The following is a 20,796-nucleotide window of genomic DNA, read 5'->3' as shown; positions in this document are numbered from 1 at the left end:
CAAGAGGGTAATATGCCCAATCTCTTAATGTTGGACATTCTAGTGGTTAACAATGCTTTGATAATATAAGCGATGTTGTTATGAATATCTTTGTTCATTTTCTTAAATAATGTCTTTAGACCAAATAGAATTGCTTGGTCAAATGTGTTCACATTCCTAAAAGCTTTGGTTACATATTCCAAATATTTCCTTTATGGAAAATATATTAATTTACAGTAAATTCAACAATGTGAGTGTATGATTCCCTACATTCCTAATTGTTCTTTTAATGATAAAAATGTACCTAAATGCATTTTTACTCTTAGAAATGGAACTTCATTTTGAATGGATTTTTGTAAGCACTCTGTATACCACTAATCATACTAATACTGTTGTTGACTCTGTAAATATGTACATGTTACTTTTGGAAATGCTGTTTGGATATAATTTGCATAATTTCAATTCACATGCAAGATGCTCTATTCCAACGAGCACGCAGAATCTAGTAGATGCTCCTTAAAATTTCTACATACTTTTTATTGTTAAATTTATAAATAAAATTACTAAACATTTTAAGTGAACAGAAATCACTAATCAATTTCTATCTCCATATTTCTTTTTTCTTTTTGGTCGGTTTAGGGACACATTCTTGGTTGTGAAACTTATTTTCCGATCAACAGACCGCTTAGTGATTGCAGTGAGTACCGACGAGCGCCCCGTTCGGAGCTGGGCTTCAGGGGAGCCCGGGAAGGGCCCTCAGCTCAGCCCTCTCCGAGGGAGCCGCGCGCCCTGCCACTCCCCCTCCTTAGGGATTCCAGCCAGCCTGCTCAGCTCACATGACTTCAAGCATTTCCCGTCACCTCAGACAGCAAATTACTCAGCCTTTTCACCTTGATGACTCCAAACAGGAGAATTCCCACCCCCTCCACAGAAACGACGTTATGACAACCGACAGAGAGGAACAACAGGTCTTGCCGCACACAAACGCGACCCTTCCTTCCAGTCTCTGATTCACTCCCGGGAATGCTCGTCGGCCTCGGCGCGCCTGGAGGACCCTGTCCTCGGGAGACTGCCCGCCAAGGCCGACGCGGACAACGCGGGTATTACTGCTACTCTCCTGTATGACTAATCAAAAGAGGAGGCGGGCGGAGGCGGTGCTTCGGTTGGGCCTGTTCTGGTGGGGCAGGTTCTGGTCAGGCAGCGCTGAGGTCACCCGGATTCCCGACAGGCTCCACGCGGGGGCTTTCTCGGTTGCTTTGCTGTTGCCGCCGCTACCGTCGCTTTCCCCGCTGCCGCCGCGGTCGCTGACGTTGGGTGAGACGAGGACCTGTCGCGGACCCGGTAGTGTCCGTGTCCGTTGCTGTTTTTGCCTGAGGTGTCTTCCTCTCTCCGTCGCACCCTGACTCGCGTGGTGTCGACGGGGAGTCCCTGCGGACACCTCGGCACGCAGTGGAGATGCCTCTCTTTGCCACCAATCCCTTCGACCAGGATGTCGGTAAGAGCTTGTGCTGCTCCCGGTGCACTCGCCCCCGGACTGCAAGCCCGCTCTGCCCCGCGCTCTGCGTGCCTTCTGGAGCCCCAGGCCAGGGCCAAGCTGGTCCCCTTAACCCAGGCTCCAACCTTGAGAGTTCGGAGGAGGCTGCGGGCTTGGGGTATCCTCTTTGGAAGAAATGGGACTCAGAGAGTTTGCCGAATGGGCCTTGAGCTGGGACCAGAGGTTTGGAAAGAAGGGTGCTGGAAGGGTTGCTGTTGAGAGCTTCGGAGGGACAGCCTGGGTAGTATTTGGTATTGGGGGGACGGTGCTTCTGGAAAAAGGCTGAGAACTGAGGAGCATCGTCTAGGGTAGGATTATAAACCCTATCATGAAGTGTTTCCCTGGACAGATGTTAATTTAAGTGTCTGGAACTGGAAGAATGTTTTAGGTTAGGTTCCTTAAACAGGACTTAAAAAAATCTATTTTTTTATTAGCGGGAGGAGAGGCTCTGTTTAAGGCAGACCCCTAAGAAACGTTGGGAGAGGTGAAAATGGCATAGTTGGCAACGGCTCAGAGGGAGTTGAGGACCTGAGCCACTGGACTGTCTGGTTTAGAGTAGGTCTCTACTTTAAAAAGTGTGGACGAGGATCTTGAATCTGAAAATGCTAATTTGTTTTTAACTTGAAATGCTATTTCTTTTTCTCTTTTTGGTTTTCTGAAATATTGGTAGTAAGCACGGATCATACCAATTCAACAGATTAGTTTTTTTTAAAAAAATCTTTTTTTGGTTTAAGGGTAACAACTACTGGAGTTTGAGTTTCCCAGAGGAGAATTTGGGGTGTTTGAATGTAGTTAGGAACTACCGTGGCACACAAGTGTGGAGTGAAAGCAAGCCAAATACCGTTTCCCTTAAGTCAGAATTAGTAACTATTTAAGAAGGATAAAGACAGCTTTAAATGGAGGTGCTTGTATATTTTAATTGTGAATAATGGGTGTCAGATTTTGCTTTTTGTAACCCTATGTCACAGCATATCGCTTAAGCTTGGAGATTGGGGCTAAGACTAGAAAAGGGTTCAGTCTTATATCTGCCACTTCCTAGCTGGAAGTTACTTAAGTTCTTTGAGTCCCAATATCCTCATCTTTAAAGAGTGAAAAACATATTCTGTTTGTGATTAAATGGAATAATATGTGTAGAGGGCGTACTACAGTGCCTTTATATAGTAGGCACTTACTACATGATAGCTTTTTTTGTTTGAGTTTAAATGAATTTCCTGAATACTAATTGTGGATTCTACTTTAGAGATCACCAATAATACTTGTAAATAATTAGTTGGAGGCTCTGCTCAGTGGATATAGAGCCGGCCCCATCATGGTTTGATTCCTGATCAGGGCACACAGAAGAAGCTACCATCTGCTTCTCTCCCTCTTCCACAGCCAGTGGCTTGATTGGTTCAAGCAGTGAGGATAACTTGGTTGGGGTTGGTTGGAGTGAGACAGCCTCAGGTGCTAAAAATAGCTCTGTTGATTTGAGCATCTGCTGGAGCCTGGAGTTGACGGTGAATCCCAGTCTGGTACATGCGGGAGTCTGTCTCACTATCTCCCCTACTATCACTTAAAAATAATAATAATTAGTTGGAAATTAAATTTAATTTACTATACACTTAGCACACACTACTTTCAGGGAACTGTTCAGTGACATAAAAAATAGAGTTACCGCCTGACCTGTGATGGTGCAGTGAATAAAGCGTCAACCTGGAACCCTGAGGTTGCCGGTTTGAAACCCTGGGCTTGCCCGGTTCAAGGCACATATGGGAGTTTGATGCTTTCTGCTCCTCCCCCTCCCCTTCTCTCTCTCTCTCTCTCTCTCTCTCTCTCTCTCTCTCTCTCTCTCTCTCTCCCCCTCCCTTCCCTCTCTAAAATGAATAAATAAAATCTTTAAAAAAATAAAATAAAAAAAAATGATACTTAAAAAAAAATAGAGTTACCAATAAGACGTAATTGCTGCTCTTAAGCAGTTTCACAATTTATGACATTAGTTTCTAGGGCAAATGCTTAAATAAAGCAATTTAATACCTGCTTCTTTTGTTTCCAGTATCTTTATGTAGCTTTTGTATGATGTAGCTTCCAACTACCCAATCATCTTTATATCCTACTAACGTTTTCAATGCACATTTCCATTGGATTCAGATAAATTTCTTAAAGTCAGATCCTGTCTCACTCAGTACCTACAACACCCAGTTCACAGCAGGGTTTTTCTTGCCTCATGAATAAAGGCCAACTCAGAATCCAACTCATTATGCCTGAATCATTTTCTGATTACTTGAGCCTTGGGTTTTTCAGTAGCAACACTATTAACGGTTGGACCAGATAAATGTCTTTGTGCACTGTCCTTTGCAGTGTAAGGTGTTTAGCAGCATCCCTGACATATAACCACTAGATGCCAGTGGCATCCCCTCACCCAATAATGATTTAAAAGATTTCCAAAAATTGCTTAAGATCCCAAAGGCCCACAAAGTAGCTCCCAGTTGAGAACCACTGCTCTTGCTCACTGTAATCTCTATTCAAAACTCCTACAACACCTTTTGTCTTTAGTGTTATATTCTGTTAAGCTCCTTAATTATTTTATTGGTTGCTACATAATTGGTGCTTATAAATATTTGTTGAATTGAGAATGTATCACTTGAGCCTGTTAGTAAATTTCTTGAATGTAGGAACTTTATTTTACACCAGAGGGCTTACTTTTTTTAAAAAAAATTTTATTTATTGATTTTAGAGAGAGGAAAGAGAGAGAGAGAGAGAGAATGGGGAGGAGAAAGGGGAAGAATCAACTGGTAGTAGTTGTTTCATGTATGTGCCTTGACCAGGCAAGCCTGGGATTTTGAACCAGTGACATCAGCATTCCAGGTCGATGCTTTATCCACTGTGTGACCACAGGTCAGGCAAAGGCTTACTTTAAAAAAAATTTTTTTTTATTTAATTGTGTTTACATAGATTCTAGGGTCACCCCGAATGCACCCCCCCATCCCCCATTCCCCTCAACATCTCCCTTGTCCCCCTGTCTTCAGTGCTCTCCCCTCTACCCTTCAGGTTTATCCCATCCTATCATCACCTTTCCCTCTGTCCTCTTTTCCTCTGGTCCCTTTGATCCCGCCTCTGTCTCAATTCTGTTCCTCAGTTCACATTATTCCTTGGATTCCTCAAATTAGTGAGGTCATATGATATTTGTCTTTCTCTGCCTGGCTTATTGCACTCAACATAATAGTTTCCAGGTCCCTTCATATTGTTGCAAAAGGTAATATTTCCTTCTTTTTCATAGCCTCATAGTATTCCATTGTATATATGTACCACAGCTTTTTAATCCACTTGTCCATTGATGGACACTAAAGAGGACATACAGATGGCAAATAGGCATATGAAAAAATGTTCAACATCACTAATCATTACAGAAATGCAAATTAAAACCACAATGAGATATCACCTCACACCAGTCAGAATGGCGCTCATTAACAAAACAGCACACGATAGGTGCTGGTGAGGATGTAGAGAAAGGGGAACCCTCCTGCACTGCTGGTGGGAATGCAGACTGGTGCAGTCACTGTGGAAAACAGTATGGAGATTCCTCAAAAAATTAGAGATAGAACTGCCCTTTGACCCAGTCATCCCACTTATAGGAATATATCCCAAGGACACCATATCACCGACTGAAAAAAAGAAATGCACCCCCATGTTCATGGCAGCATTGTTCACAATAGTGAAGATCTGGAAAGGCTTACTTTTTAAAGTTGGTCAGGTTTTGGGTATTTGGATCAATTCTCTTCTCATGATCCAAGTATCAAAATATCATGAAAGGTTATCTGAGAACACCCTTCAGAGACTGCCATTAAGTAGCCCTTGGAAAGAGTCCAGTTCAGTGGTCCCCAACCTTTTTTGGGCCACGGACCGGTTTAATGTCAGAAAATATTGTCACGGACCAGCCTTTAGGGTGGGACGGATAAATGTATCACATGATTGAGACAAGCATCAAGAGTGAGTCTTAGACAGATGTAACAGAGGGAATCTGGCCTTTTTTTTTTTTTTTGTATTTTTCTGAAGTTGGAAACAGGGAGGCAGTCAGACTCCCGCATGCGCCCTACTGGGATCCACCCAGCACACCCACCAGGGGGCGATGCTCTGCCCAGCTGGGGCGTCACTCTGTTGCAACCGGAGCCATTCTAGCACCTGAGGCAGAGGCCACAGAGCCATCCTCAGCGCCCGGGCCAACTTTGCTCCAATGGAGCCTTGGCTGAGGAAGGGGAAGAGAGAGAGAGGAAGGAGAAGGGGAGGGGTGGAGAAGCAGATGGACGCTTCTCCTGTGTGCCCTGCCGGGAATTGAAATCTGGTCATTTTTTAAAAATAAAACATCGTTCAGACTTAAATATAAATAAAACAAAAATAATGCAAGTTATTTATTTTTTCTCTGTGGACCGGTACCAAATGGCCCACGGACTGGTACTGGTCTGCGGCCCGGGGGCTGGGGACCACTGCTCCAGTGGACTCCCATGTTAAACTTTTTTACTAGAATAATATATAGAATATAGTATGTAGAATATGTATATTTATCAATATTCCTTCTCACTTTATTCATCAGTGAGTATGTCAGTGATATTAAAGTACTCCCACTAAATCATGTGATATAATTATTTACTATTTAACATCAGTATATAGTCTCCAAAATTATCTTCTACTTTACTCATAAACTGATATGGTGAATCAGAAATTCATGAACAGATTTATGTAATATAACATTTCATATAAAGAAGCAAAATACTGTCAATAACTTTTCCTTTGAATAAATGTCTGAACATGTTATTGGAATGTGAACTCCATGAGGACAGGGATTTTTGTGTGGTTCAGTGTAGTGTGTCTGACACTAATAAACATTCAGTTAAGCAATTATTGAATAAATGAATCTCATTTTGATATTATATTTCTTGCGAAGTTCAACTCTTGAATTATAAAGATAACTTATTCCATCAAGCTTTTATTTCAAAGTCCCTAGTGACTTCCATCTTGCCAAATCCAACCGTCAATCACTAGGCCATTTCTTTCTTGATCTCTTAGCATTCCTCTTTGATATACTTTATTGACTTGGTTTCTAGGAGAACAAATTTTTTCTGCTTAGCCTTTTTCAAAATTTTTTTGGCTGCTTTCTGTGACTTTCACAAGTCAAATTGAGCTTGGAGCTCAGATCTAGAACTTTGAAATTCTTTTTCCCTTTAGAGTCTTAGAAAATGATTTAGCTTAGCTTTAAGAATTCTTTTTTCTTAGCCCTGACCAGATAGCTCAGTTGGTTAGAACGTTGTGCCAATACACCAAGGTTGTGGGTTCAATCCCTGGTCAGGGTACATACAAGGACCAGTGAGGGCATAAGTCAGTGGAACAACAGATTGATGTTTCTCTCTCTCTCTCCACCTCTCTCCCCTCCCCTCTTTTCCCCATCTCTCTTCTTTCCACACTCTAAAATTAACTTAAAAAATGATTTTTTAATTACATTTATTAGATTGACATTGGTTAATAAGATTATATGGATTTCAAATGTAGATTTCTGTGATACATGATCTGTATATTGCATTGTGTGCCCACCACTCAAAGTCAAATTATCTTTTATTACCATATATTTGTATCCCTTTATCCTTTATTATTATTATTATTATTATTTTTTACAGAGCAGAGAGAGAGTCAGAGAGAGATAGACAGGGACAGACAGCAATGGAGAGATGCGAAGCATCAATCATCAGTTTTTCGTTGCAACACCTTAGTTGTTCATTGATTGCCCTCTCCTATGTGCCTTGACCGTGGGCCTTCAGCAGACCGAGTAACCCCTTGCTCGAGCCAGCGACCTTGGGTCCAAGCTGGTGAGCTTTTGCTCAAACCAGATGAGCCCTCGCTCAAGCTGGCGACCTTGGGGTCTCGAACCTGGGTACTCAGCATTGCAGTTCGATGCTCTGTGCACTGTGCCACTGCCTGGTCAGGCTCCCTTTATCCTTTACTATCCCCTAACGCCTTTTCCTTCTGGTAGCCACCATACTGTTGTCTATGTCTAAGAGTTTCAGTTTTATACCCCACATATGAGTGAAATTATATGTTTTGTGTGTGTGTGTGTGTGTGTTTACTTTATTGATTTTAGAGAGAAAGGAAGGGAGAGAGAAAAACAGGAACATCAGTCTATTCCCATATGTGCCCTGACCAGGGATCTAATCAGCAACTTTTGCACTTCTGGATGATGCTCTAATCATTTGAGCTATCCAGCCAGAGTGGTTTTTTGCTTTCTCTGACTTACTTTGCGTAGCATCATTTTCTCAAAGGTTCACCCATGTTGCTGCAAATGGCACTACAGGAAGTTCCCAGGTTACGAAAGAGATATAATCTGTAGGTTTGTTCTTAAGTTTAATTTATATGTAAGTTGAAACAGGTACATTTACCTGTTAAATGCAACTAGGACAGATGTTTGTCTTAACACAGTATTTATTTTTAGCTTTCTGTGCATATAAATACTTAAACATTTTCAAATTAAAAAAAATAGATTTGAGAGAGAGATAGAAAGGGAGAGAGAGAGAGATGAGAGGCATCAACTCACAGTGGCTTCACTTTAGTTGTTGATTGATTGCTTCTCATATGTGCCTTGACACTGGGGCTCAAGCTGAACCAGTGACACCTTGCTTAAGCCAGCGACCTTAGGGTTTCAAACCAAGGTCCTTAATTGTCCCAGGTCAACATTCAATTCACTGTGTCACCACTGGTGAGGCAATACTTACAAACATTTTTAAATACAACTTTAAACAATCTGGATGATGCAGAAGATGATGGACTTGGAGAGGATGGGACTGGTGTTAGAGACGCAGGGTTTTATTCTGCTATTGGAGTCAGTTTCTTTTTAATTTTATTTATTTAATATTTTTTACAGAGACAGAGAGAGTCAGAGAGAGGGATAGACAGGGACAGACAGACAGGAACGGAGAGAGATGAGAAGCATCAATCATTAGTTTTTCATTGCGCGTTGCAATACCTTAGTTGTTCATTGATTGCTTTCTCATATGTGCCTTGACCACGGGCCTTCAGCAGACCGAGTAACCCGTTGCTGGAGCCAGCAACCCTGGGTTCAAACTGGTGGGCCTTTCCTCAAACCAGATGAGCCTGCACTCAAGCTGGCGACCTCGGGGTCTCGAACCTGGATCCTCTGCATCCCAGTCCAATGCTCTATCCACTGCGCCACCGCCTGGTCAGGCTGGAGTCAGTTTCTTAAAGTAACATCAAGGGAAGTTTGTACAGAGCTTTTCATTTTCTCATCACGAATGGCCCTGTAGCATCTCAGGCTTTCTGTGACTGTTCAGTAAACTCTAGTGAAACTCTCTGTATCAGGCAGGATCTTGTTCCTCTAATTTCTGCTTCAATGAGACAAAAAGCATCAGCTAACTCTTTTGCCGAACACTTTTTTGGTTCTGGAGTTTCTAGGTCCCTATTTTCTTTCCTAAATGCTGTCATCTGCTGCTCTGAGTTCCATAAAGTCTTCATTGGTGAGTTATTTGCCATGGGAGCCAAGTTAAGTAACTATGATATCATTTTCACTAATGTCCAACTGTAGTTGATCACCAACAGCCCTTGTGTCACTCCTTTCATAAGTACGAATTGTACGTAAGTCAGATAACTTGGACTTAATGTATTTCATCTTTCCTACGGCTAAATCATATTCCACAGTATATATGTACCATATCATCTTTTTTTTTTTTTTTTTTTTTTTTTTCTCGGTACCCCTCCGAAGCCAGAAACGGGGAGAGACAGACAGACTCCCGCATGCGCCTGATCGGGATCCACCCGGCACGCCCACCAGGGGGCGACGCTCTGCCCACCAGGGGGCGATGCTCTGCCCCTCCGGGGCGTGCTCTGTTGCGACCAGAGCCACTCTAGCGCCTGGGGCAGAGGCCGAGGAGCCATCCCCAGCGCCCGGGCCATCTTTGCTCCAGTGGAGAGCCTCGGCTGCGGGAGGGGAAGAGAGAGACAGAGAGGAAGGAGAGGGAGAGGGGTGGAGAAGCAGATGGGCGCTTCTTCTGTGTGCCCTGGCCAGGAATCGAACCCGGGACTCCTACACGCCAGGCCGACGCTCTACCACTGAGCCAACCGTCCAGGGCTTATGTATCATATCATCTTTATCCAATCCTCTATTGAAGGACACTTTGGTTGTCTCTGTGTCTTGGCCATTGTGAATAGTGCTGCACTGAACATAGTAGTAGTGCACATGGTTTCTCTTTTTTAAGTATTTCTTTCTTGAGCTGTTGTTTACCAATATCTTCTCCCATTTGGTTTGTTGTCTTTTTGTTTTGTTGGTTTCTTTTGCTGTGCAGAAACTTTTTAGCTTGATATAGTCCATTTTTAAAATTTTTGTCTTTACTTCCCTTGCCTTTGGGGTCAAATTTATAAAATCTCTAAGACTATAAAAAGTTTAGTACCTGTGGTTTGTGTAGGTTTTTGTTTTAGAGCTTATATTTAGGTCTTTGATTCATTTTGAATTAATTCTTATACATGGGACACATTGTCTGATTGTTTCATTCTTTTGCATGTGGCTTTCCAGTTTTCCCAGCACTATTTATTGAAGCAGCTTTCTTTTCTCCATTGTATTTTTGACTCCTTTGTCAAAGATTCTTTGCTTGTATACATGTGTTTTTAATTTTGAGCTCTTAGTTCTGTTCCATTGGTCTGTGTGTATGTTAGTCTGTCAGTACTATGCTGTTTTGATTATTGTTGCTCTGTGGTTTAATTTGAAGTTAGGTAGTCTGATTCCTTTGGCTTTGGCTATTTGGGATCTTTTGTGGTTCCATACACATCTAATGTTTTTTGTTTTGTTTCTCTAAAAAATGACAGTGGGGTTTTGATGGGGATTACATTAAATCTGTATATTGCTTTGGGTAATATAGATATTTTAAGTAGGTTGAGTCTTCCAATCCATGAATACAGAATATCTTTCCATTTCATTGTATTTTTCAGTCTCTTTTAATAATGCTTTGTAGTTTTCTGTATGTACTTATTCCTAGGTATTTTATTTTTTTGATTGCAATTACTAAAGAAATTGTTTCTTTTCTATTTCTGAAGTTTTATTGTTAGTATATAGAAAAGCAGTGTATATTTGTACATTGATTTTGTATCCTGCAACTTAACTGCATTTCTTTATTTTTTATAATAGGTTTTTTTTAAAAAAATACTGATTTATTGATTTTACAGAGACAGGAGAGAAAGGAGAGCATGGAATGGGAAGTAACAACTCATAGTTGCTTCATGTTAGTTGTTCATTGCTTGCTTGCTGTATGTGCCTTGACCAGGGAAGCCTAGGGTTTCGAACCAGCAACCTTGGCATTCCAAGCCAAAGGTTTATCCACTGCGCCACCAAAGGCCAGGCTATAATGTTTTTTGAAGGAGTCTGTAGAGTTTTTTATATATAGAATCATGTCACTTGTAAAAAGTGACATTTCTTCCTTCTCAATTTGGATGCCTTTTATTTTTTTCTCTTGCCTTATTGTTCTGGCTACAATTTCTGGAACTGTGTAGAATAAGAGTGGTGAGAGTGGATATCCTTGTCTTGTTCCTGATTTTAGAGGGAAAACTTTCTATTTTTCGTCATTGAGTGTGATGTTGGCTGAGGTTCCTCACATATGGTCTTTATTATGTTGAGGTACTTCCATTCTGTATCCATTTCATTGAGTGTTTTAATCATAAGTGGATATTGTATCTTATCAAATGCTTTTCTGCATCTATGGAGAAGATCATATGATTTTAATCCTTTGTTTTGTTGATGTGGTGTATCACATCTATGAAGTTGCATGTGTTGAATCATCCTTGTGCCCCTGGAATGAACCCAACTTGATCATGATTATTTTTTTAAATGTATTTTTGTATTAGGTTATCTAGTATTTTGTTTAGGATTTTTGCATTTGTAGCCATCAGAGGTATGGTCGTTAGTGTGTGTTGTGTGTATGTGTTATCCTTGCCAGGTTTTGGTATCATAGTTATGTTGGCCTCATAAAATTCATAAATGTGTTAGAAATTATTGCCTCCTCAATTTTTTGGAAGAGTGTGAGAAGAATAAGAATCAAATCTTATTCATTAGTGAGGCCATCTTGTCCTGGATTTTTATATTTTGGGAGTTTTTTTATTGTTTTTTTTTTAAGGTGAGAGGAAATGAGATAGTGAGGCAGACTCCCACATGCACCCAGACCAGGATCCACCTGGCAATCCAATATTGAGCCTTTTTTTTTTTTTTTTTTTTTTTTACAGAGACAGAGAGAGAGTCAGAGAGAGGGATAGACAGACAGGAACAGAGAGATGAGAAGCATCAATCATTTGTTTTTTGTTGCGCATTGCAACACCTTAGTTGTTCATTGATTGCTTTCTCGTATGTGCCTTGACCATGGGACTTCAGCAGACCGAATAACTCCTTGCTCGAGCCAGCGAGTTCAAGCTGGTGAGCTTTTTGCTCAAACCAGATGAGCCCGCGCTCAAGCTGGTGACCTTGGGGTCTGAACCTGGGTCCTCCGCATCCCAGTCCGATGCTCTATCCACTGCACCACCGCCTGGTCAGGCAGTTGAGCTATTTTTAGCACCTGAGGCTGAAGCGCTCCATTGGAGCTATTCTTCCGGGTTTCACGGGAGAACCAATTGTATGTGGGAGGAAAAGGGAGAGAAGCAGATGGTCACTTCTCCTGTGTTTCCTGACTGGGAAGTGAACCGGGATGTCCATACACCAGGCTGATGCCACTGGCTAGCCCTTTTAGGAGGTTTTTGATAGTTGTTTCTATTTCCTCACTGTGTATCGGTCTATTTAGACTTTCCAGTTCTCCATGATCCAATCTAGGAAGGGTATATATTTCTAGGAACTTATCCATTTTTTCTGGGTTATTGAATTTGATTATTGAATTCAGATTCTGGAGCTACAGTGTCTGAATTCATTTCCCAGGTTTGCTGCTACCAGTAATACAATTTTTTGTCTAGTTGCTTAGATATCTGTGCCTCAGTTGTCTTATTTTTAATATGGAATATAGAGATAGTAATAGTTCTTAGTTTCTTTCCGCAGACTTGCTCATTTTTCATCATTACCCATTTACTGTTTCCCCATGTATAAGACGCATCTTTTTTTCTGGAAAAAAAATTGGGGTTTAAAAACTGGGTGCATCTTATATAGTGGTTATATATATATATATATATATATATATATATATATTTTTTTTTTACTTGCATTTCCCACTTTTATGCACTTGTTTTTGCGCTCATTGAAGACAGTGACTTGTCATCAGACACAGATGAGGACAATCTTATGGATAGGAGTTTTGACAGTGATGAGGAGTTGTGTGAATTTTATGATGAATAAAACTTGAGTTCAATAACTTTATGTACTACATTTTTTTCAAATTTTGGGCCCCCAAATTAAGGTGTGTCTTATACCTGGGAGCTTCTTACACATGGGGAAATACGGTAAGTAGATGGCACCATTGATATTTCCTGTCACTCATATCTATTGTCTAGGAGTCATCACTGATTTCTCTTTTTCCTTCACATTCCATATTCATTCTATCAGGAAGATTTTTTGCTCTACTTTAAAAATATATCCAGAACCTTATTACTTCTTACCTCACCACTATTATCTCACTCCAGTCGTCTTTACCTCTTTCTTAGACTATGGCAAAAGTCTTATATTAGGCTTCTTTGTCACCTGTAGTCAGTTCTCATTTACAAAGGTCAAGGATCCTTGAAAGATGTCATATAATGTTACCTGCTCAGCACCCTCCAGGATCTTCCCATTCCACTTACAGGGAAGTGCAAATTCCTTATTGTGGGGCACTGTCAGCCCCCTTCCTGTGTCTCTGATGTGATTAGGATCTCCACTCTCTCTCATTCTAAGCCTCTTGGGTCTAACACTCCATGCTCTCTCCCCTGTATCTCTGTTGTGCTGTTTTCTTTGCCACGGAGGGTCTTCACCACATCATTCAAGACTGTTCAAATTAGTTTCTAAGAGAGGCTTTCCCTAATTACCTTCTGTGAAAAAAATATTCATTTTTACCCACTCACTGTTACCTTGTTTGTTTTTTTTTTAGTATTCAATTACCTGAGATTGGTTAGTTAATTGACTGATGATTGATTGATTGTGTGGAATGTAAACTCCATAAGGATAACAACTTTTCATTTCTGTTCCTAGTACCTTAGGGACAGTGCCTGGTACATATATTTCTAGATCTCCAGTGTTGTATTTCTATTCAGTGTTCTGTTAGTACCTACAAAAAACTCAAATCTGTCAAAAAAATGAACTTACCATCCCAGTTTGGTTCTTTCTTCATTATTTGGTAATTTTATAATGTTCTAGTTATTTTGACTGGAAACCCAAGAGGCATTTTAAATCATCCCCCTGCCTCTGCTTAGTCATCAAGTTTTGTTTTTATAAATTTGTATTCCTGGTCAGATTACTTTGGACCAGTTTGTATCCTATAGAATTGGACATATTTTTCCTTCGGTTTGCTTTGTCCACACGGCATCATCACACACCACAGCCAGATTAGTCTTAATAAATGTTAATTTCCCATTATTCTCCTGCAGTGTGGTGTAGTGGAAGGACTTTAGGCTTTAGGTTTAAATTGCAGCTGCAGCATTTGCTAGTAGTAAGTGGGCAAAGTATATACTTCGGCAAGTATAGAACCCTCTGCATTCCCTTTCCACCTTTGTAAATAGGAATAAAAATATTTACCTCAGGATGCTGCTATGAGTAACACTTAGAAAAACACTGACATTCTATTTTCTGGAGTTGAATATGCTTCAGATACCTTAAATTCAGCATGTTTCAAATCATATTCAAAGTTTAATTTCTAGTATGCTTTTCTTCTGTCCTAATGACTGGTTCCTTAGTTTACTTAGATATGTATATCAAGAATCTGGGGGTCGTTCTTGACTTCTGTAGTTGTAGTTCTCTACATCCTAAACATATACTGTCTTCTGTATGCTAGGCGCACTGAATGTACCTTCAAGGATTTTGCTGTTGCTGTGGTCTGTATACTTTCTTTTCCTGATAGATTGGCTCCTTTTTAACTCATCAGCCCCCCTGTCCACCACTTTTCCTCAAAGCATATTTTATTCCTTGTTGGTTGTATGCCACTGCTTTTTCAGAAGTGGATCCTCCAGCCTGACATACTCTTCTCTTCATTAGTCCTCATTAGTGTTGTTTTAAGGAGTCATTGGATATGAAGCAGTTAGCTCATTACCTTGAATATAATAATTAATGGATACATTTTAGTTCCTCTTATAATGAAGTTTGAAATAGTGATGCCTTTGAATACTGCTTGGATTGTGAGGAGTGGAATCAATTGCTATCAAAAGAAACTCGGGAGAAAGGTGAAAATCAGGATGTGGATATGTTAAATGTCTGCTATCCACTGGGTTGAGAAATTGTATTCATTGTTTCTTCTGTGCCCATTTTACCTATCATGTAAGCTATTCTTATTAATGCTTTTAGTTTTTAATTTCTGTTTTGTGCTTTTCTCTGAGATGCAGCCATGCTGTTCCTTTGACTCCTGTTTCTTTCTGACTAGTAGAGCTTCAGATTGCTTTTCTTTGTAGACATACTTTCCAATTGTCAGGAGGGACAGGGAATTAGAAGAGACATTTTTGAAAAATTGATTCTTATAGTCTCAAAAAAGAGAGTAATTTCTTTAAGACTGCTTTCTTCATTGCCCATTTTGATGAGCATCTTCAAGCTAATTGAATGATATTTTTTTTCCTGAGCCTGAACATGGTAGGTAATCATCCTGTCAATGTTTTTCAGCTACCTAAACCTATTTGATAATCATAAATTTTGAGAAAAACTTAAATAAGCTGGTCAGACAAAAGTTTGCCAATCCATTTAGGCTAGTTAAATTTATATGAGGCTGTGTGAGTTATTTTCTGGGCATTGCTAGGCAAATTTTTCAGTCTCCTCTAATTGTGTAAGGATAATCTGAGGATAAAATGAGATCATTAAGAAGTTTTGAATCCTTTAGAAGCAAGTATTTTATTTTTGTCACTTTTCCCTTCCACACAAACCCTTTTTTTACCTTAGAAAGTAAACAGTTTTGACTTAATTTGCTATTCACAAAACCATGTTGAACTGCTGCTAGTAGTTTATAGTCTTCTGATTTAAAAAAACAACTTGTTTTATAACAGAGGAATTTCTCTACTGTGCTTGCTGATCTTGAGGTAGCATCAATAAATGATGTTGACAGTTTTAGAGTTCTGAATAGGTTGCACTTCTGATCTGTATATATATGTTTGAGGAAGATACTGATACTGTTTATGTCTAGGAAGATAATGAAGGTAGATCATGAGTATTCACATAATATCTAATGGCTATTCAAGACATTCCTGGATATGCCTTAATTCAGGAACTTTAAGAATATACTTAGTTATGATAATAGGCAACTTATATTTGATCAAACATAAGCATGTCATTTCTAGTTAACTATTAAACATTAAGTTTTAATAAGCGTAGCCGTTATGCTTTTAAATAAGGTGATAGGTTTTAATTTTTAAGTATGTTCATATATTTATTTATTGTATTATATTTTTCTGAAGTGAGAAGCAGGGAGTCAGAGAGACAGACTCCCGGATGTGCCTGTCCGGGACCCACCCGGCAAGCCCATCGGGGGCGATGCTCTGCCCATCTGAGGCGTTGCTTCACTGCAACTGGAGCCATTCTGGCACCTGAGGTGGAGGCCATGGAGCCATCCTTAGTGCCTGGGCCAACATTGCTTCAGTGGAGCCTCAGCTCCAGTGGAGGGGAAGAGAGAAATAGAGAGAAAGGAGGGAGTGAAGGGTGGAGAAGCAGATAAGTGCTTTTCCTGTGTGCCCTGACTGGGAATCGAACCTGGGACATCCACATGTTGGGCCGATGCTTTACTACTCAGCCAACTGGACAGGGCCATTAAGTGTATTCTTTAAAAAAAAATTGTACACTATGCTTTTAAAAATGTCTGTCAGTAGGGTTATAAATTAATTATTTAAAGGCACTAACAGATCAAAGTGAAACTGGAAATAATCCGTGTTTGTGCTGCCTGTCACCACTTCAGCCAAATAAATAGAAACAGGGATTGAATCTTTTATGGGCGCTTAATTCAGATAGCCAGTGATATGAGGAGATGAGGGTTATGTTCCCATAGCCATCTTCCATCTCCTATCCTGAGCCAGCCTTTTATTTATAAGGGTAAGAAAAGGATAGATAAGCGTTTTGGAATGTCAAGGGAGAGTCAATTTGATCATAGTCAAAGTTAAATGGATGAATATCAGTGGTGTTCTGTCCTTGGAGCACAAAGGCTTTGCTTGCAGAGCCCTGGGGCACAAAAGTGGCTTTCTTGCAGATCTCGTTAAGTCATGTAGGCACATTCAGGTATCCCAGTTCCTGGGACACATTTTTATTTGCATTAACCATTAAGTCTATTGATTATAACTAAAGCCATTATTATTTAAGCTAAAATTTTAACTCTTGAGTTCCCCCTATCAAAAGTAAACTTGCTTTCTTTTTCTAAGAAGTAAATATTAGACTGGAGAATATTGTTCAGGAACACTTACTCAGTCTTCTTGGGCTTCAGAGGGGTTGAGGGTAAATGGGTTAGGGATATGAGACTCAATTATTGATAGAACACTTAGACTTGGAGTTGCTTTACATATAATAATAGTTATTATTTGTGTATGTGACAGACAGAGACAGATAAGGACAGACAGACAGGAAGGGAAAGAGATGAGAAACATCATTTCTTCATTGTGGCACCTTAGTTGTTCATTGATTGTTTTCTCATATGTGCCTTGACTTGGGAGGGAGACTATAGCAGACCAAGTGACCCCTTGCTCAAGCCAGCGACTTTGAGTTCAAGCTGGTGAGCTGTGCTCAAAGCAGATGAGCTCGTGCTCAAGCCGGTGACCTCAGGGTTTCGAACCTGGGTCCTCTGCATCCCAGTCCGGTGCTGTATTCACTATGCCACCACCTGAATACATATATTATTCAGGCTACATATATTATTTTTTAAGGTAAGATTTTTCCATTAATGAGAATGCAGAATGGTAAAGAATTTGAATGGTCGTGATTTTCATTTCTTGCGGGAAGCCTCTAAATTCTTGGAATTTTCTGAGTGATAGGAGCATCTTATGCATGGTGGGTTCCTGGTACTTAGCATGGGGACTGGCCACTCTAGAAGGAATCTCCTTGTGATTACATAGTGGGGTCTTTGAGTCACATGATACCAGCTTTGCCAGAAGCAGGGAGGGGACTGGAGATAGAAATTCAGGAGGTCAGTCATGATTTAATAAGGAAACTCCAGTAAACACTCTGGAAACTAAAGCTCAGTTGAGATTCTTGGTTGGTGATAGTGGCAAAATGGCGCTAGAATGTTGCCAGTGATTGGACCTCAGTTCAGCAGCCTCAGTACTTGAGTTCTGTCTAAGAAAGAAATCGGAGCCAAAACTCAGATGCAAGCAGAAGTTCATTTAGAAAATCACAGAGGTAGAAGAAGTGAGTTGTGGAGGAAGTGAGCCAGCTGGGCTGCATGGGCTCAGGAAATAAGTTAGAGGCAGAAGAAGACCCCTTGGAGCTTAGGAGAAAGAAATCAAACTGACAGGGCTAAAGGAAGAAGGGGAGGTGGGGTGGCGGGGAGAAAGAGAGCCTTCATCTTAAAGGGTATTTTTATTTAATTTTCAATTTATTGATTTTAGAGCAAGAGGAACGGGGAGACAGACAGACAGAAATAGCAATCTGTTTTATGTGCTCTGACTGGGGATCAAACTGGCAGTCTTTGCATTATCAGGGCGATACTGTAACCAACTGAGCTATCTGGCTAGGGCTTGAGGGTTTTTAAAAGTGGGGATTTCAGGGGAGGGTTTGGGAGAGGATGATTCATCAGCTTTCCAGGTGTGTGCTTTTAGGATTGTGGTCTCCACTGATTGGTCAGTGCTAGAGGAGGGGTCATATGTCATAGCAGCCGTTCCTGATGTCAACCACAGTGTAGCTCTGTCTGGCATTGCTGTTTTTCTGGACCTGGACCTGAAACAACTGAGACCTAAATGTCATTTCTAGCTTGATCAAACTGTGTCTTTGGTCAGCAGACCTGAGGCTTTGTTTTTAAGATTATTTGATGTGGGCCAGAACTTCATTGTCCCTTAATGCAAAAGGGAGTGGTCCTGCAGGGGCTTTGTATGGGTGTCATAGGAGGCTATTCTCTGGCCCCCTTGTTTGCCTCTAAAGGGTTCTATCACGGTACTGTACTAACAGCATGCTATGTGAATAAGAGTCAGGGGAGGGTCTAAACCACATGACCAGTGATGTGAAAGGTCACAGGGTCTAAATTGCATGCCCAGTGATAATGCCATGCGAGGAAAGGTCATCCTGGGAGTGAGGTTCTTGTTTTCCCAATTTTGCCCTTGCTGTGGTCCTGGGGCTTTCTGTTCTTGTGACATTCCATACCTGGCCTATTGTTCCTACTCTGTTCATTCCTGTCTAACTGCCTACTGCAGCAGTAAACTTGGATGTACCAGGAGGGTGATGCATCTGAGGGCACAGGCGATTTCCTGGCAACTGGGAACTTCCCAGGGCTAGCCCTATGCATTTCTTCATTGCCTGGTTCTGATTTGTGTCTTTTCTAATAAAACTAATCTTAAATGCTTTCCTGAGTTCTGTGAGTTATTATAGTGATTTATTGAGCTTGAGGGGATAGTGAGAACCTGTGAATTCGTAGCCAGTTGGTCAGAAGTGCATGTGGCTTGTTACTGTTGTCTGAGGTGAGGGGAGACTGGTTGAGTTTCGAGCTCTCAACTGTGAAGTCTGCATTGACACTAGGTATCAGAATTACATTGTAGAGGTTTTTCTGCATGGAAAAGTAAAAATTGAAAACCAGTGAAGTGTAGTTATTAAAAGTTTCTATGTTTCTGTGACTTTTATAAATTCATATGGAAGTTACTAGTATTTATTGAACTCAGAGATTGAAAGCATGGATATTGAAAGAATTGCCTAAGCAGAAATCGGTATTATTTTTAAGGGGTTTACAATGTATTATGGAAGTTTGGACAGCAGCAGATAAATTTGACTCAGTTATCCTGTTTGCTCCCACTGAACAAAATTAAACACCATTTCGACATTTGGTTTTCCAAGTAACCTATTTAGTTTACAGAGTAAACTTAGTTTTTCATATTTTCTTCCTTTCCTTCTTTCCCTCTTAAAAATGGTTTTTATATATTGGCTATAGATTTTTTTTTTTTTAAAGTCCAGCTCTGATAACATTATTTCTTTGCATAAAATTCTTTCTTAGCTGTCTGATGTTTTTTGAATTAATACAAACACTTCAACTGGTATTTTAGGTCTTAGAGTTCTCTGTATTTCACAAAGTGGTCTCTCTTTCAGCCAGCCAAGATTCTTCATTATACTTCTCTTCAGTTTTCATAACTTCACCCCTCACTGAATTCACTTGAATAGAAGCAGATTTTATTAGTAATCCTGCTTTCTTCTGTCTTAGTATAGCAAGACGAAGCCTTTGGGATACTCCTTTACTCTTCTCCCAGGTCTTTATTCTCAGTTTGTTTCAGGTTTTGCTTTTTTTCTGTGACTCCATTTCTATTTTATATTTAGGTCTCTGTTGGTTTCATTTTCTTTCCCTCCCTCTCTCCCTCCCTCCCTTCCTCTTTTATTTTTTTGCTGGTCAAGTTCTAAAATTACTTTTTAAAATTAAATTTATTGTGATAACATAGGTTAATATAAGATCATGTAAGTTTCAAGTGTACAACATTATAATACATCATCTGAGTACTGCAATGTGTATTCATCACTCAAAATTTTAGTTTCCTTTGTCACCATATATTTGACCTCTTTTTCCTTCTTTTGTGTCAGTGAGTTTTTTGCTTGTTTTGTTCATTTGTTATGTTCTGTTTTATAGCCACATATAAGTGAAATCATATGGTTAACTTCTGACTTATTTTTCCTTGAATGATACTCTCCAGATTCATCCTTGTTGTTGCAAATGGCAGTATTTCATCTTTTCTTATAACTGGGTAGTAGTTGATTATATATATGAACCACATCTTCTTTATCCAACCATCCACTGAAGGACACTTGGTTTGTTTCCATGTCTTGGCAACTCTGAATAATGCTTCAGTGAACAAAGGGTCCATATATCTTTACTAATAAATGTTTTCAAAATTTTCAGGTAGGTACCTAGAAGAAGGACTGTTGGGTCACATGGTAGCTGTATTGTTAATTTTTTCAGGAACCTCCATGCTCTTTTCCATAGTGCCTGTCCCATTTTACATTCCCACTTTCATTT

At 40.1% G+C, this 20,796-nt stretch overlaps 1 protein-coding gene across 3 annotated transcripts in view; it reads left to right on the top strand.

Moving 5' to 3' along the window:
* Positions 1-930: 930 nt before the first annotated feature.
* Positions 931-20,796, top strand: part of STAM (signal transducing adaptor molecule) — a 93,307-nt gene continuing 73,441 nt past the window's right edge. For 2 of the 3 annotated variants that reach the window (XM_066280174.1, XM_066280172.1), the window contains exon 1: positions 1,199-1,474. Coding sequence is in view for 1 of the 3 variants with exons in the window: in XM_066280172.1 (XP_066136269.1) it covers positions 1,435-1,474 (40 nt within the window). In the remaining 2 variants the exon portion in view is untranslated. Of the gene's footprint in view, positions 1,080-1,198; positions 1,475-20,796 lie in introns of those variants that run through there. The other variant, XM_066280175.1, reaches the window with a different exon arrangement.

The sequence above is a fragment of the Saccopteryx bilineata genome, chromosome 5 (genome assembly GCF_036850765.1).
Source record: "Saccopteryx bilineata isolate mSacBil1 chromosome 5, mSacBil1_pri_phased_curated, whole genome shotgun sequence".
Classification (NCBI taxonomy): domain Eukaryota; kingdom Metazoa; phylum Chordata; class Mammalia; order Chiroptera; family Emballonuridae; genus Saccopteryx; species Saccopteryx bilineata.
Note: the sequence above shows the minus strand (reverse complement) of the source record. Positions and strands in the feature narration are given on the sequence as shown.